This window comes from Oncorhynchus mykiss, chromosome 19 (assembly GCF_013265735.2).
Source record: "Oncorhynchus mykiss isolate Arlee chromosome 19, USDA_OmykA_1.1, whole genome shotgun sequence".
Lineage (NCBI taxonomy): Eukaryota > Metazoa > Chordata > Actinopteri > Salmoniformes > Salmonidae > Oncorhynchus > Oncorhynchus mykiss.
In genome coordinates, this window is record NC_048583.1 from 8,965,937 (window position 1) to 8,982,394 (window position 16,458).

Below are 16,458 nucleotides of genomic sequence, written 5' to 3' on the forward strand. Positions count from 1 at the left end.
TTAGCTTTAGGGTGCCTAGCTGTTCTGGTCGCCTTCTCTTCATATGGTTGTCTAAGATCAAACAGACTTGTCTCCTGTGATGTGATTGATGTCTGTAATCCATCAATTGGTCCTTTGGCTGACCCCCTCCTTAGATAACCTCTGACCTTTGTATGTCCAGCTGCCCTAGGTGTTGCCCTCTCCCATGGCCCCACTCTGGCTTCCTGTCCTATACAATAGACAATGTACCTTACCAGAATGGCAAATGCCATTATATAGGACAATATATTTATCCATATATGTACCTAATTTCTCCCACATAACCCCCCTCTGGTGCTTTAATAAGCACCAAAAACTTAAAAAGGACATATGGAACATAATATCAACAGTCGATTATCAAAAAAAATATTTTTAAATAAAAAAATAAAAAATAATAAAAAAATAAAACTTCCTAATCACCTACACCAAACATCTCTAGTATTTCATAAGAGTAAAATATCTAGTTCGGTATAGAAACAAAAAATAATACATTATCTTTTGTTAAAGCATGAGCATGTAAATACATAACCTTGTCTGAGGTTCTCAGCTACGCAAAAAATAAAAATATATATAATAAAGCAATGAGTCAAATAATAAATTGAATATGAGAAAACACTAGGCCTCCATGTAGTTACAAAATAAAATTGACACATCATTCTAAATTTAAGCTTTCCACATGATTCTCCCTCTCAGACACCTCTCCAACAACCGTGATACCATCAATACCAATCTCTGTTAGAAGATTAAGGACATGGTCCGTAGACACTTGTAACCGGGATATCCCACTGTTACCTACATGTTTTTAAATATAACCTAGCATTTTAGAAGGCAAAACTAACTTTTAATTAAAAGAAACCAGATATATTCATTGATATACCTATAAAAACATTTGACAAAACATACTAAAACACAAGGCCGTGAGCAAAAGTAGACCTTACATAACACCTCTTGTACTTACTACGGAAATGACCCTTTTTGTGGATATGCATCAGTTGACTTTCTTATGAATTTGGAATGACAGCATAACTGTCCATTTTCATCAGTATAGTGGCCTGGCCTACCCGGCACAGGATCAACTATCACCGGAGTGTCAGCTCTACTTACAAACATCTGTTTAACCGTTGTCTGGATCACAAGTGATTTCACCCAGGGTAAAACACAACAAAATACAATACCCAGAGCCAATAACCCCCCTTCCAGCATAAAGGCCGTCCTAGCAAACATGGCTCCCTATTTCCCCAATGCTAAGTCCAACCAATCCCAAACATGAGAGTCCACCCCAGCATTTTTCTTAACCTCTTTTCTTAACCCTTTAAGTTTAGCCATAGCGACAGCAAAGAATCCATTAGGCGCAGTGTTATTGGGAATAAAGGTGCAACAATCATCCCCGAACATAACAAACTCCACCCTTCTCTGCAAAAAGCCAATTGAGAGCCTGTCTATTTTGGCAAGACATTTTACTGGTATCCTGTACCTGTTCCCCCAACGCCGTTAAAGCCGAGTCAATATAGTTAATGAATCTCTGTTGGTTATAGTATATGTAATTAATCCACTCTAAATTCTTATTTGGTGTTATCCACAAAAATATAGATTCAAATCCAGATCTAACTTCATCTCTTGCCTTGAACTCCCGAGGTACCCCTCTAGGCTGTCCAATTGCATCAAAGTATACCTCAGTGTCTTTCTCATACGCCCTCTTAACTCTAGAGTTAACATAACCATTATTAAATCACCCCATGATGACTACCTGTTGAATTGCTCTAACTAAGGTACAAAGACCCGTCCATCCATCTGGCAGTACAGTACATTCAACAGTTTGTCATTCCCACACATCCAGAAACTATCCGCAATACTTCTGTCCTGATTTTTTAGCATAATAAGAGATGGCGCAACCTGAGTTATTTTACCACACAACCCTTTTCTATTCGTCACCAACCCTTTATCTTTATTCCTACGAACCCCTGCAGTCTCTAGTACCCAAATAGTATCACATTCTACAGTGGTGTTTCCTACACCAATTCCTTCGGTGTTATGGCTGTAAAAACCTTCATATTTACCTTTAACCACAGTACTTCTGTCTAATTGAGGTCCATTTAATTCAGTTTTAATGTCATAGGCAGCACAATCCTTGTCTCCTAATCCAGTCTCGTTTAACATGGTTCTGCCTCTAGTGCTCCCTCGAGCAATCCTACATTCTATGTCACACAAGGGAATGTAGTATTTTCTCTGAATATTGAACATTTTACATTTAACACATTCTTCAAATGATGCAGGTTCAGGTACTATCAAAAGATCAGACAAAGGTGATTTTCTACACAAAATACAATTGTCCATTCTATGTTTATTTCTGCTGTATACTTAGCCCATTCGTACCACTCATTCTTCACTATTCTTTTCATGTGGTGTCCTTGAGTGGTTCAGAGTCTGGTATGTCTGTCTGTCATCTTTGCAATGTTCTTATCTTGAGGTAGGTCATTAAAGTTAGTCAAAAAGTTCAAAATGTCAGTAAAGAACCCTCCTGGTTCTGATGCTTTCTAGCTACCGCAGGCTCTTCCTGTTTAGGTATTGGCGTAAGACCAATTCTGAATGACTGAGGAACTACTCCCTTCAGCCAATCTTGTTCTCATTATTTCACCTATTAATTCTTCACCTTCAACTGGTTCAATCTGATTCATGGTGAGCACCCACTCGTCTACTTCTTTGGTTAACGTCAGGTCACATCCTTTTGAGTCCCAAATGACTTCTCTCTTCGTTCGATGATATGTCCATCCACCGAATGCAATCTCCGGTAAGGGTTTGATCCTTTTGTCTTCTATTCTTCTGTTTCAGTTATATGTTGAGGTGGGACAGAGATTCTAACCTTGTCAGTCTTTTTAGATTGTTTGACTGGTTCCTCTCTTCTCTTCCTGTTTCCACCCTACATCTTGATTGTGCGTGAGTCTGTTGTTGCTATTCTAGCGTTCACTGTTACTTCTGTTATGTCAATATCATTGTTCTTCTATGGGTCTAACTTCAATTGTTCATTATGGAGACAATTCAAGAGCTGAAAAGTCAATTTTGGGGAAATCCCCATTTCTTTCATCTTGCAAGATTTCTCCTTCTGCTCTTGGTAAGGCTTCTCCTCTGCTTTCTTCACTTGTTGTTCCTGATAAGGCTTCTCCTCCACTCTCTTCGCATGTTGTTCCCTCCTCAGCCCGAACTGGGCTTCCATCTGGGAAGGCGTCCATTTCAGGGAAGAGATGTTCCCCTTCTTTAGGCGATACCTCGGGGTCCCACTGTAGAAGGCTTCCGTCAACAAAGCCTGCCCCAACAAGTATATCATCAGGAGTGGCAGACATGTTACCCCCTCCCACTTCTGGGCTTTCTGGCCATACTGGAGGAAACTTTGGTTGTTTGTCTCTTTTCTTTTCAGGCTCTTTTTCCCTGGTCGGTTCTTCTGAGTGTGTTAGCCGATGCACTCGTTGTATCTGGTCTGCCATTTTCTTGATTCCTCCCCGGCGCTTTGATCGATTCCGCTGCTCCTGCTCCCTCCGGGGTCCCTTCTGGTGAATCAGCATCCTCTGTGTCCTCATCTCTGTATGGTTGTGTCCTTCTCTCCGTCGGGACTCGGGTGCAGTGGTTTAGATGATACCACGTCTTGCTTCCTTTCACTTGGACGGCCGTGTTTGTGGCTGTTGCCACCTCGTAGGGTCCTTCCCTCCTCGGCTGATCCCACTTCCTTCGGAACACTCAAACGTAGACTCGATCTCCTGGTATCACTGGGAGAGATCCTTCTGGTCCCCTTGGATCATCAGATGTGGAACCTCTCATCCTGGTTCAGATTTCTGCCTTCTTTCTATGGGGCATTCATACTTAGAGACTTATGGCCTCTGTTCTATGATTACACCATACATTCTCTTACTTCCATCACTCATCACACAAACTGACATTCCAGCTGAAGCTGGAGAACCCTTCTCCATCTGGTTTCCTAAACATAAGACTTGGAAAACAAAGGACAAAACATAACAGTATTGACAATGTTATGTGTTATGTATGACTGTATTCATGAATACTGAAATCTGAGACCATGACAATTCCCACTCTCTCTTCACCTGACTCTATGCCTCCAGGATACTTTTCTGCTGGACTCCACAAAAATGGAGGCCCTAATTGGCTTCCTCGTGCTTTCATCCAGTCTTCCCCTTTCGGCCGCAGGTTCTGAGAGGTGTTCCCAAACCATGTCATTTTTTACTTAGTTCCCCATCTGCTCTGTTTCAACTGATAAACATGTGCATAACCTTAATCAACATTATTCCTTCTTAAAGTAATTTAACACGGAATGGGCTTCCACATTGAGCCTTCAACATGTGGTTTAGAGTACAACTACCCTAACATATATCCTTATTCACATGATACATTATCAAATAAAACAAATAACCCCCAAACTCAACCCAGTATGTCTACAGTAGAATCTAGTCTCTCTCTTTTGTTTTGTTTCACGTCCTCTGTCATGGTGTTTTCAAGCTCACCCATTATTCAGCTGGACTTTACTTCTTGTGAGACTTATGCACCCACCAAAGAGAGACATGACAATCTTTACCACTGCAGGTGCTGTAAGAAGTATATCCCCAGCCCGATGTATCTTGATGTACACTCAGTCTCCAGAATTCAGTCTATGCCCTTCCATCTGGCCTCTTATGTGCTGTTTTTTCCTGAGGACATACACACTAACACATGGGTTATTTCCTGACAACAGACTTTCTTCTTATAGCAGGATCACTAAATCTTAATTTTTAAATAACAGCCCTATGTAAACATTCTGTCTTAAATACCTGGCCTCCTCCCACAAAAATATTCATAATGATAGCCAAATTATGGTCCCTACCGTAACTGCTGCAAGAATTGCATGTAATCAGTCAAGTGTTTTCTAGTTGGAAGAATATCCAATCCTAACAAAACTAAGTCCTAAGCTTCTTCAAAATGCCACTACTTATTACTTTTACCATAATCTAGGTGTGTGTAATGTTCTATCTACTTTTAGAATTGTCCCTATATTTTTACAAGACCAACTGTCCTTCCTTTTCTGTGAATTATCTTGTCTATCAATATACACTGTTTCTAGAAATAACACCCCCCCCTTGTTACCATAACCTTCATATGAGCCCCCAATGTAGTTACAGTTTTTCTAACCCATAACACATAAGTCACTACTTCTAATTTCCTTCCATAGTTTGATACATACTTAAACATTCTCAAATCATTTTTAGTCAATTTATATCAGTCCCTCCTCAGGAAAAATATACACTCTTATTTTCCTCAAACCAAAAATAAATTGACCAAACAAGAAAAATGGTAAAGTAAATTATAATAACTGCATATTTGCTATAAATTACCACTATTTGTAATGTCTTCTTCATCCTTGGGTGTTATCACACAGACTATACTTTTTATTAAATTACTTATGTCATTCCAATGTATTACTCCAATTACAATGATATTGTAAAATAAAAGAAACAAAAACCTTTAATTTAATATTCTGCAAGTTCTGTCAATCAACCTGTCTCAGGATTAGTTTCCAGAGCTTCCCTAGGCCTAGTAAATTTAAACAGTCCTATATTCAAAACATAACTAAATGTTGTTTATTAATTGTCCAACCCAATATTCAAAATAACAGTCCTTAGTGCTTACTTTAACTCAAATTTGACCTTCTCAATTCAATTCATCATCCCTTTAATAATTAACATTTTACTAAAAACTTTTAGTACCAGTAATATCTATTTTACCATGCACCCTTTTACCTCTGTTTTTCTGTCATGAGTGGCCTAGTAATAAAAGGTCATTATCCCAATCCCCTTTAGTCTTTCTTCTCCCAGTACATATCATTCCAGATACAGTTCACAGGTCATCAGACACAGTTGTCCCACACTATTCAGCCAGTAGGGTGGGTTTGAGTTTCACACCCACTTGGTGTTATGATAGTCTCTCCCAAGCATTAATGCAGTCTGACATTACATTTCCATGATAACTCCCTTATTCTACTAGCGATCTCTCAGATGAGTTACAGATTATGTAGTTATCATCATAACCCTTGCAGAAACCCCCACTCCAATAACCTATTTGGAGTAACTGTTATCCCTTGTTTACATATATTTCCATTTTATATGTAGCATGAACAAAGCACATTTTGTATTTACCCAAAGACCATAACCCCAGGGAACTGATATGTTCTCCTATAACCCCATGTTAAATAAAAATAAACCTATTTGAATAACTAGTCAATTCAAGATTACAACTCTTCATCTTTTTCCCAAGGAAATAATGGAATTTCAAAGTGATTGTACACTTTGAATAGAGACTGGTGTTTCTCAATCATTTTATAATTAAATCCCACTTGTTCCAACAATTTCTAGTGAAGTTGATCAATCTTCAAGGGAAATTCTTAGGGTTCAGGGCATTTGACACCATTAAAATGTTTCCACTCTCCTTTCTTTAGAAACAACCCAAATACATTTTCAAAAACATTTCCATCCTTCTGCATACCCAATTTGAAACTGAACTGAAAAAACCCTTCCAAAGGAAACCCACTATCGCATATAGGCCAAGAATACACATGAGCCGGCCTCACTTATCCGAAACTCCAGTTATAGCCTTAACCAGATACTAAGATTTTTAGTGGCCAAAATATCTCTAACTGCTTTCCTCAGTACTACAGTTTCCAATGACATTTTGACCAGAGAACATGTAACCCCTTTTTTTCTGGAAAAGAAATGTACATTTCGTTAACATTCACCATGCCACCCTCTAAATCAGCAAGCTAATAGTATTACATATACTAAAATCCCCTTACATTTCCCGAGCATGCGACAGAAGCTCCAGCCATACACAGAACGCACAATTCCCCCCTGCTCGGCCATCTGTATCCTACCCTTAGAAATTGAATACACCCATACTCTACAATTTGCTTTTCTTCTAACTATTTTTACCACGCTTGTGATTTTTCATATACGTTTATTTTCCGTATTTTGACGCTAATAACAACTTCTCCACGCATTTTATCACCACTGAAACCGCCATTTTAATGCAAAACGACTCCGAGTGGGGCTATTTGTAAATTACATCGGTACCTTACTATAAGTTAGGTAAAACGTGATCTAGTACGTATTTCATCACATAAACTGTACTCTCTATGAACCACTTTTTGATTAATCAGAGACTATACACCGCTTGGTGAAAACTTCATTCGTACTAACCTTAGAACGATCAGTTGTTGTTCTTTTAAAACGGGTGTAAATTCCTGTATTTCTGCATTCTCTACTATCGCATTCCAGTGTCATCTTACACTAATTTTCCCCCACACTAGTTAGCCCTGCTCTACAACTTCTTACACTTCCCCCATCGTAATGTATTTCTGATGATATAATGTTAATTAACATTAAAACGCTGGTAAGTTAAGCTTCTTGTTATGGTTGTATGTGATCGTTCCAATTCATTATTTTATTTATCCTGTTTACCGGGTAATGTTGCCCTACATTGTAGCAAACCGCTCCTTCATATTCAAATCGAATTGGTAGAATTAACGTGCGCTTCTTTCAGCGACTCTATGGCTTTATTAAATTTCGCTATCTCTATATTCCCGGGAGAAACAGTCCATTTGTTTCCATGCCACTATTTATTTTTCCTAAACTCTCCCATCGCATTATATACTTTATTTACTATTTTCCAAGGTAGATCTACCCTACTTTCTCAAATAATAATTTATTAGTCACATCACTTAATACCTCCTATTAAAACCTACTCTATAATGTCTACAACTGTATTACTGAATACTACAGAAGCCTTAATGTCTTATTCTAGTACAGCACCTCAAATATCACTGTGTTTTTATCTTTGCTTATACTATTACTTTAACTTTATTCAATGTATTAAATCCTATTTCATATAATTTTCCTTCTAATTCAGCTTATTTATAATGTCTGCACTTTCTTATCTCTTTATTTATCCGCTTGCTATATTCTCTCTTAGCCTATTTTACTGTTTAATTCCTGAGGCTATTTTTAAATTGCAGCCTCCTATTTCGTTTACAGGGCTCGTGATATTTTTAATGTGTTCTAGACTTCTATTTTCATGCAATTCTCACTTTTGCCTAGATTTATTTTAACCAGTATATTTTAGTTTATCTGTATATTTTTAAGTTATTTCTTCCTACTTCGCATCCGTTTTATACTATCCATGCCTTGTTTAATACCTCTTTTTAACACCTATTGTAATTTTTACAATGGTCTTTTAACTCATTATCCAGTCAATGTTTTATGCTTATGTATAACTTATCTTGCCCAATATTTATCGATTTCGTTCCTCTTCCCAGTGAGAGTTAAATGCGCTCTCTTTCTCAAATTACACTTAGTTAACTGTCAGAGAGGCCTGCGCATTCCCAGTTGGTCACAGACACACAGCCTGTTCTTCCTCTTCTTTCTAATCTGCTCATTCATCACAAATAATTATATTACAGCATTCATTCAATCCTTTTGTCTTTACCTAAAAACAAAACAGTTTATTACCTAACTTAATTCACTTCCTCTACATAAGCTGGTATTATCCTATAGGATTTTTCACGCATACCCTTCGTTTTTACCTAAAAACGACCTATAGTTTATCCCCTAGTTTAATACACTTCCTCTACATAAACTGGTATTATCCTATAGGATTTTTACGACATGACGAGACTACTGTCTAATCGGATCAGCTTGTCTTCATATCCTATTCATCCACCCCGTATTGATCTTTATTCTACGTTAGAGCAATATCGTGGTGCGACCTACTGATTTATAAACCCCCGTTTAGCTAGACGGAGCGTTTTATATTCGCAGGATTTCCTTTTTCAGTTGAACGTCGCACAATCAGGCCAGCGTTCTTTCTGTGTTTTAAATATTCACCCGTACAGACCTTCATTTCAAAGCGGTAGCCATGTGTATTTATTTTTTAAATACTCATCCGTACAGACCTTTTCCTTGAAGCGGTAGCCATGAATGTTTATCTATCTACTTATCAATAAAGTAGCCTACCCATTCAGTCCTTCAGCTAAATATTTTGAAGCGGTATCGCAGGATTACTTATCAATAAAGTAACCTACCCATTCAGACCTTCTGGTAAATATTTTGAAGCGGTATCGCAGGACTTCTATAACTACTTATTTTATTCAAACCTTATAAGCAGATAGCTGTAACCCTGTGCCCAATCCCAGCCCCAACATGCCAGAATAACACACCCTACACCAGCGAAGTTCACAGCCCCCACCTACTTACTCACTAGACATGCATGCACATTCATTATACAATTTCCAAGCTTACACACATGCATGCAAATTCATTGAATTTCAAAAAGTTCTTTCGTTTCTATAGTTTTTAGGAAATTTGAGAGAGAGAGACCTACTTGACGCTCCTCTTGCTGAGGCAGGATCTCTGAAGCGATCTACGCAAACATTTCACTGTTGTCTTACCTTAGCTGGGTGGCCACCCTTGTTTGCCCAGATCGTCCAAAGATCCCGCTGCCAGCCAAGAACGTTATTCAGTCCCTAATTCTCCTGGCAAGCTCGCCAATTATGTAGTGGCAAATCGGTTCAAATATGACACAACCAAGAACTTTGTGAAAATCAATATAGACTTTTAATACAACAGTATCATAAGCCGGAGCGGTCCGCGGAACACACACACTTTTTCAGAGCCCTCGCTCTGAGTTATACACCTACCATATAAGTCCCTCCCATATGCAAATTAAGTTACATCCCAATCCGTGCTTCCTGCTTGTTCAGCCCAATAACGCCCCCATCTGCTTTCCATTAGATCCTAATGGTGACAAGACCCTTGCTTTGACCCTTCACTCAGCTTAATGCGTTCTCCTGTTTGTGTGTTATCTAGGGTCAGCAGACTATGTGTCTCTTCTGTTTTTAGCATGCTCAGCTATACTAAAAATACTATACATTCCCCTTTCCTGTGGCCTGTGTTCATACCCTGTAATTAACTCCATGTGTCCCTTTTGGTGTCTTTCATCTCCTTTAGCTTTAGGGTGCCTAGCTGTTCTGGTCGCCTTCTCTTCATATGGTTGTCTAAGATCAAACAGACTTGTCTCCTGTGATGTGATTGATGTCTGTAATCCATCAATTGGTCCTTTGGCTGACCCCCTCCTTAGATAACCTCTGACCTTTGTATGTCCAGCTGCCCTAGGTGTTGCCCTCTCCCATGGCCCCACTCTGGCTTCCTGTCCTATACAATAGACAATGTACCTTACCAGAATGGCAAATGCCATTATATAGGACAATATATTTATCCATATATGTACCTAATTTCTCCCACAATTTCTACCAGCATGTCACATGTGCAAGTAGAGGGAAATAATCTCTAGACCACCTTTACTCCACATACAGAGACGCATACAAAACTCTCCCTCCATTTGGCAAATCTGACCATAATTCTATCCTCCTGATTCCTGCTTACAAGCAAAAACTAAAGCAGGAAGAACCAGGGACTCGCTCAATACGAAGTGGTCAGATGACAAGGATGCTACGCTACAGGACTGTTTAGCTAGCAAAGACTGGAATATGTCCCGGGATTCATCCAATGGCATTGAGGAGTATACCACCTCAATCACCGGCTTCATCAATAAGTGCATCGACGATGTCGTCCTCACTGTGACCGTACATACATTCCCCAACCAGAAGCCATGGATTACAGGCAACATCCGCACCAAGCTTAATGCTAGAGCTGCCGCTTTCAAGGAGCGGGACACTAATCCTGATGCTTATAAGAAATCTCGCTATGCCCTCAGACAAACCATCGAACAGGCAAAGCGTCAATACAGGACTATGATTGAATCCTACTACACCGGCTCTGACGCTCGTCGGATGTGGCAGGGCTTGAAAAATATTACGGACTACAAGGGGAAACCCAGCCACAAGCTAAATGCCTATCTGCTCGCTTCGAGGAAAGCAACACTGAAGCATTAATGAGAGCACCAGCTGTTCCGGACGACTGTGTGATCACGCTCTCCGTAGCGGATGTTAGCAAGACCTTTAAAAAGGTCAACATTCACACTCTCTGGGCCAGACGGATTACCAGGATGTGGACCAACTGGCAAGTATCTTCACTGACACTTTCAACCTCTCCCTGACCGAGTCTGTAATACCTACATGTTTCAAACAGACCACCATAGTCCCTGTGCCCAAGAAAGGGAAGGTAACTTGCCTAAATTATTAGCGCCCCGTAGCACTCACGTCTGTAGCCATGAAGTGCTTTGAAAGGCTGGTCATGGCTCACATCAACACCATCATGCCGGAAACCCTAGACCCACTCCAATTTGCATACCACCCCAGCAGATCCACAGATGATGCAATCACAATCCACACTGCCCTTTCCCACCTGGACAAAAGGAACATCCTATGTGAGAATGCTGTTCATTGACTACAGCTCAGTGTTCAACGCCATAGTGCCCACAAAGCACATCTAAACACCTCCTTCTGCAACTGGATCCTGGACTTCCTGACAGGGAGTAGTGGTGGTTTACCTACTCGTCGGCGAATTCATGGTCAAATTGCCACAAAGGAACCACTACTAAAGGACACCGAAAATATGAAGAATTGCTTGGGCCAAGAAACACAAGTAATGGACATTAGACCGATGGAAGTCTGTCCTTTGGTCTGATGAGTCCAAATTTGATTTTTAGTTCCAACCGCCATGTCTTCGTGAGACGCAGAGTAGGTGAACAGATGATCTCTGCATATGTATTTCCATGTATGGAGGAGGTGGTGTGATGTGTGGGGGTGGTTTGCTGGTAACGCAATCTGTGATTTATTTAGAATTCAAGGCACACTTAACCAGTGTGGCTACCATAGCATTCTGCAGCAATATGCCATCAGCGATATGACATCTGGTTTGCACTTAGTGGGACTATTATTTGTTTTTCAACAGGACAATGACCCAACATACCTCCAGGCTGTGTAAGGGCTATTTCACCAAGAAGGAGAGTGATGGAGTGCAGCATCAGATGACCTGGACTCCACAATCACCCGACCTCAACCCAATTGAGATGGTTTTGGATGAGTTGGACCACAGAGTGAAGGAAAGCAGCCAACAAGTACTCAGCATATGTGGGAAACCCTACAGGACTGTTGGAAAAGCATTCCAGGTGAAGCTGGTTGAGATAATGCCAAGACTGTTCAAAGCTGTCATCAAGGAGAAGGGTGGCTAATTTGAAGAATCTCAAATATAAAATATATTTTGTTTTCTTTAACACTTTTTTTTTGTTTCATGATTTCATGTGTTTCTTCATAGTTTTGATGTCTTCACTATTATTCTACAATGTAGAAAATTGTACAAATAAAGAAAAACCCTTGAATGAGTAGGTGTGTCCAAACTTTTGACTGGTACTGTACATACATACAATCAGTGGAGGCTGCTAAGCGATGGAAGGCTCATAATAATGGCTGGAACGGAGTAAATGGAATGACATCAAACTCATGGAAACCATGTTTGAAGTATTTGATACCAATCCATTGATTCTGCTCCAGCCATTACTATGAGCCCGTCCTTCCCAATTAGGGTGCCCCCAACCTCCTGTGATAAATATAGAATCACTCTGAAGTGGGGCTGCTGTAATGTGTACATTCCATACTTTAGTGATCAGACAGAATTGGTTTAAGAAAGGAGTCAGTCATGGGTGGTGGTGGCATCTTAATAAGATGTTTCCTTTCCTTCATCTGATGTGAGGAGACTCCATTATCCACAATGTTACTTACCTTTTACTCTAAATGAAACGTTCTCTTTGTTTACCTGTGGCCAGGTGTGGAGAGGGGGTGTGGCCTGAAGCAGGAGAAGGTACCAGGGGAGGAGTGGAGCAGCTGTGGGGGCGTGGCCAGGGAAACAGCCTTAAATGATCTGGAGGAAGCTGAGGCCACCAGCCCTAGGAGAATCTCTGAGGTAGGCAGGGGACTGACTAAACACCTGTGGGGGGTGTGGTGTTACAGAATGTTCAGGTAGAAATATGTTGTACATAACAGATTGTCTGTCACAAAGAATAGGGCAGCCATTTTCAAACCTCTCCTCATATTTTAACTGTTCCAGAACTTAAACACTTCATTCAACTTGTCAACAAATCATCAAGTCCTTCACTACTTGAATCAAGTATGCTAGTTCAGGGCTACAAAGTTGTGAGATGTCTGGGGGTCCCAGAGGAGAATTGTGAATATAGAACCATCATGTCAGCTCTATTCAATCACTGTTAGTTTATCCATCATTTAGTCAGAATCATTTGCTCTTCCAGTCCACAGAGGTCGGAGGTCAGAAGCTGGACAGTCTGCTGAAAGAGGAGCCTCTCCACAACACTGAGCTACAGGAGAGATGGGGCGTCTGCCTGGATGGTGAGTTGAGGAGTTTACCACAAATATAACACAGACAATAACCTACTTTTTATGATGATGAGAGTGATAACAAGAGTAACTTTTATAGTATGCTGTTTCATTTCAAATGTATTCATTATTATACATGGAAAGTCAACTTGAAACTGTAAGTAGACATTTAACATTACAGTTACTCTACTACCGTTTCTAGTAATTCTAATGTCTTAAATATTAATGCTTCTAATGCCTCATGTCCCCTGTGTTTTCAGGGGCCGATGGTTCAGACGTCTCGGGGCCCAGTAAGAGTTTTATTCAGCAGGATCTACAGCGGTGCCAGGATGACTGGGGGTCCGCTCTAGACCAGGGGCCTGAACCACCGGGCCCCGAGGGAGACCCAGGAGACCCCAGCCAACCTCTCTACCGCCCCCGCTACAGCATGGAGGAACTGGGGGTCGGCTTTGAGAAGTCTGGTTACGGCAGTAGTGGTAGTGGCAACCATCTTCTAGACATGGAAGGGCTGGATAGGCTTCCTGGTTCCCAGTCTCGTCTGGGGGGGCTGAGCTACAGAGCTGCAGGTCACTACCAGGTGGACCTGGGGGGGTCTGAGGGGGGAGACCATCACCATCGCTCCCACATGCCTCGCTCCCATCGGAGCCGGAGGGAGCAGGTGGGGTCGCCAATGCCATCCCCCCACGCGGAGGTGGGAGACCTGAACTGCCTGTTGATCAACGAGGAGGGGTACCTGCAGGACTCCAGCGTCTTGTACCCTGAACACGGTGTCCCAGAGTCAGGTAGTAGAGCCGGCCACAGGGGGCTAACCTCCATCCACTCTGGAAGCTCAGCCCACAACAACAACACAGAGAGCCTGTATGGCGCTGCTGACGACTTTGGACTCTCTTTAAACCTCAGAGATCGTTCACAAGAGCAGGTAACAGGAGGAGGGGGGAGGTGTCATGCCTGCAATCAGTGCAGCATGACCTTCCCAGACTCTGGTTCTCTCAAGGTCCACAAGCAGAAACACAAAACGGGGAGAGGGTCGAGTACAGGGTCAGGGTCTGTGCCTCTGTACTCCTGCACCCAGTGCGGTAAGACCTTCACCCAGGCCTGCAACCTCAAGGTCCACCAGCGAGTCCACCAGGCCAAGGGACTCCACCTCTGCAGCCACTGCGGCAAGGGCTTCACCTCCTTCTCCGACCTGAAGAGGCACAAGTGCAGCCAGACCACAGACAAGCCCTACTGCTGCTCCATCTGTGGGAACAAGTTCAGTCGGCTCTGGAACCTGAAGGTGCATCAGCGCATTCACACGCAGGAGAAACCCCACTGCTGCAATATGTGTGACAAGAGCTTCACGCGGGCAGACATTTTGAAAGTGCACCTGCGCACCCACACTGGGGAGAGACCGTACTGCTGTTCTGTGTGTGGACTCAGCTTCAAACGACTGGCACATCTGAAGTCACACCAGCGCAAACACAGGCCAAATCTCCTGGACTGATTTTTTTATTGATACATTTTTTTTTATATAGCAGACACTTACAATTGCTACATTAATCTTCGGACTAGTTTTATTATTTTATTTGACATTGAGAACATTTCTTGTGATCCGTTCTTTATTAATAAGGACATTGAAAATATGAACATGTTTGCTGTGATCTAGTGTACAATAAATTAGGCGGCTCTGCTATTCTTACAACTTTGCCCAGTCAAAAAGACGGAACTACTTTTCTATGAGTTCTGATCCTTCTAACCTTGATTTTCATTTTTATAACATATACAGTATTTCACTTTTTAACATGTATAGTTTTTACTAGGTGTTGTCCAATTAATGCTGTAACCCTCTTCAAATCAGGTTTGATTGGAAAATGCTGTTCAAATGAGGACATGCATTATCAAATCTTTGTACTCCCTGACTTAAGGCCATGCAGCCGAAACGCGTCTTGAGTTTAATCTTTGTTTTCATTTAACATGGCGTACAAATGAAGGCATTTTAATGAATTATTTTCAGAGTGCCTTGGTCCTGCTTTATTTTTGATGAGAATATGAACGGTTGTAAATCTGTGTGTTGGTTAAGAATTCACACCATACATGGACTGTCTATGAATTGTCTGTCAAAATGATCATGCCAACCTAACAAACATCTGAATATGGGGCATTCATGTGCTCGTGGGAAGTCGTAAGTCTGCCATGATTGTGTTCAAGTGCATTTAAAATCTGACCAATTCTTCAACCAATAAGATTTTAGATATCTGGATTGCTAGCTAACATTGCTAAAAAATAAAGTTAGCTTGTGACGTGTTGATAGGACGGTTCAGCATGAACAACAAAATAATCAATCAACAATAAGATAGTATAGTCCTGTCAGAGTCAACAGTCTCAGTTCGAAACCTTAGTCCTACCAGAACCTTTGGTTGAGAGTGTGAGTCCTTAAATGGAAGTCCAAGACCAAATAAATGTTTGTAACCCAAAGGAAGCCCCCCCCAAAAAGGTAATCTAACGAGATCTAAATTTAAAAGCAATAATCCAACAGAAAAGACACAATGGGCCACATTCCCCTGCGCTATGTCTAGATATTTTCACTAGCGCCAGGACAACACCTGTATCGAGATATTTTTTTAGATGACAAAAATGAAAACATGGAGCAGACTTAACCTTTTAGTCCTTTAAAAACCTGCTGTATGTAAAATACTGTGTGCTATAGCTTGGAAAATAAATACATGGGACTCTGGATGACAACATAGTGATGTTTGTTTAGGACTGTTTTGCTAAAGAACTCCACTTTACTGTTTTGTTTCCTTATCACGACACTGGTGTCATCCAGGCCTCTAATTTTCATCAAAACAGTGGACCGTGATAGAGAAAGAGGCCTACAAATTCCTCTTAGCACACAGCAAACAATGCTACCTCTCTCTGCAGTCAATTCAAGATGGCACCTGTGGGGTGGACACGCCTCCCCACCACACCCATATCTGCAACCTTAAAGGCCAACTGCATAATAACTGCCAATTATATTCCCAACACAGTACGTTAACATGGACAAGACTAAGTACATACAGCAAAACATTATTTAGATTTATTTT

The 16,458-nt window shown here is 41.0% G+C and overlaps 1 protein-coding gene and 1 long non-coding RNA gene across 2 annotated transcripts in view; one reads left to right on the top strand and one right to left on the bottom strand.

Annotated features, from left to right (window-relative positions):
- LOC118941443 overlaps positions 1 to 5,427 on the bottom strand; it is a 5,839-nt gene extending 412 nt beyond the window's left edge. The window contains exons 1-2 of the long non-coding RNA XR_005037651.1: positions 4,110 to 5,427; positions 1 to 3,997 (exon numbers count right to left, since the gene is read on the bottom strand). The exon at positions 1 to 3,997 is cut by the window's left edge and continues 412 nt beyond it. This is a non-coding gene — a long non-coding RNA (uncharacterized LOC118941443). The remainder of the gene's footprint in view (positions 3,998 to 4,109) is intronic.
- Positions 1 to 15,379, top strand: part of LOC110497233 (zinc finger protein 628-like) — a 20,717-nt gene extending 5,338 nt beyond the window's left edge. The window contains exons 2-4 of the mRNA XM_036954163.1: positions 12,829 to 12,965; positions 13,309 to 13,405; positions 13,654 to 15,379. Coding sequence (XP_036810058.1) covers positions 12,829 to 12,965; positions 13,309 to 13,405; positions 13,654 to 14,876 — 1,457 coding nt within the window. The 3' untranslated portion in view covers positions 14,877 to 15,379. The remainder of the gene's footprint in view (positions 1 to 12,828; positions 12,966 to 13,308; positions 13,406 to 13,653) is intronic.
- The last annotated feature ends 1,079 nt before the right edge of the window (positions 15,380 to 16,458 follow it).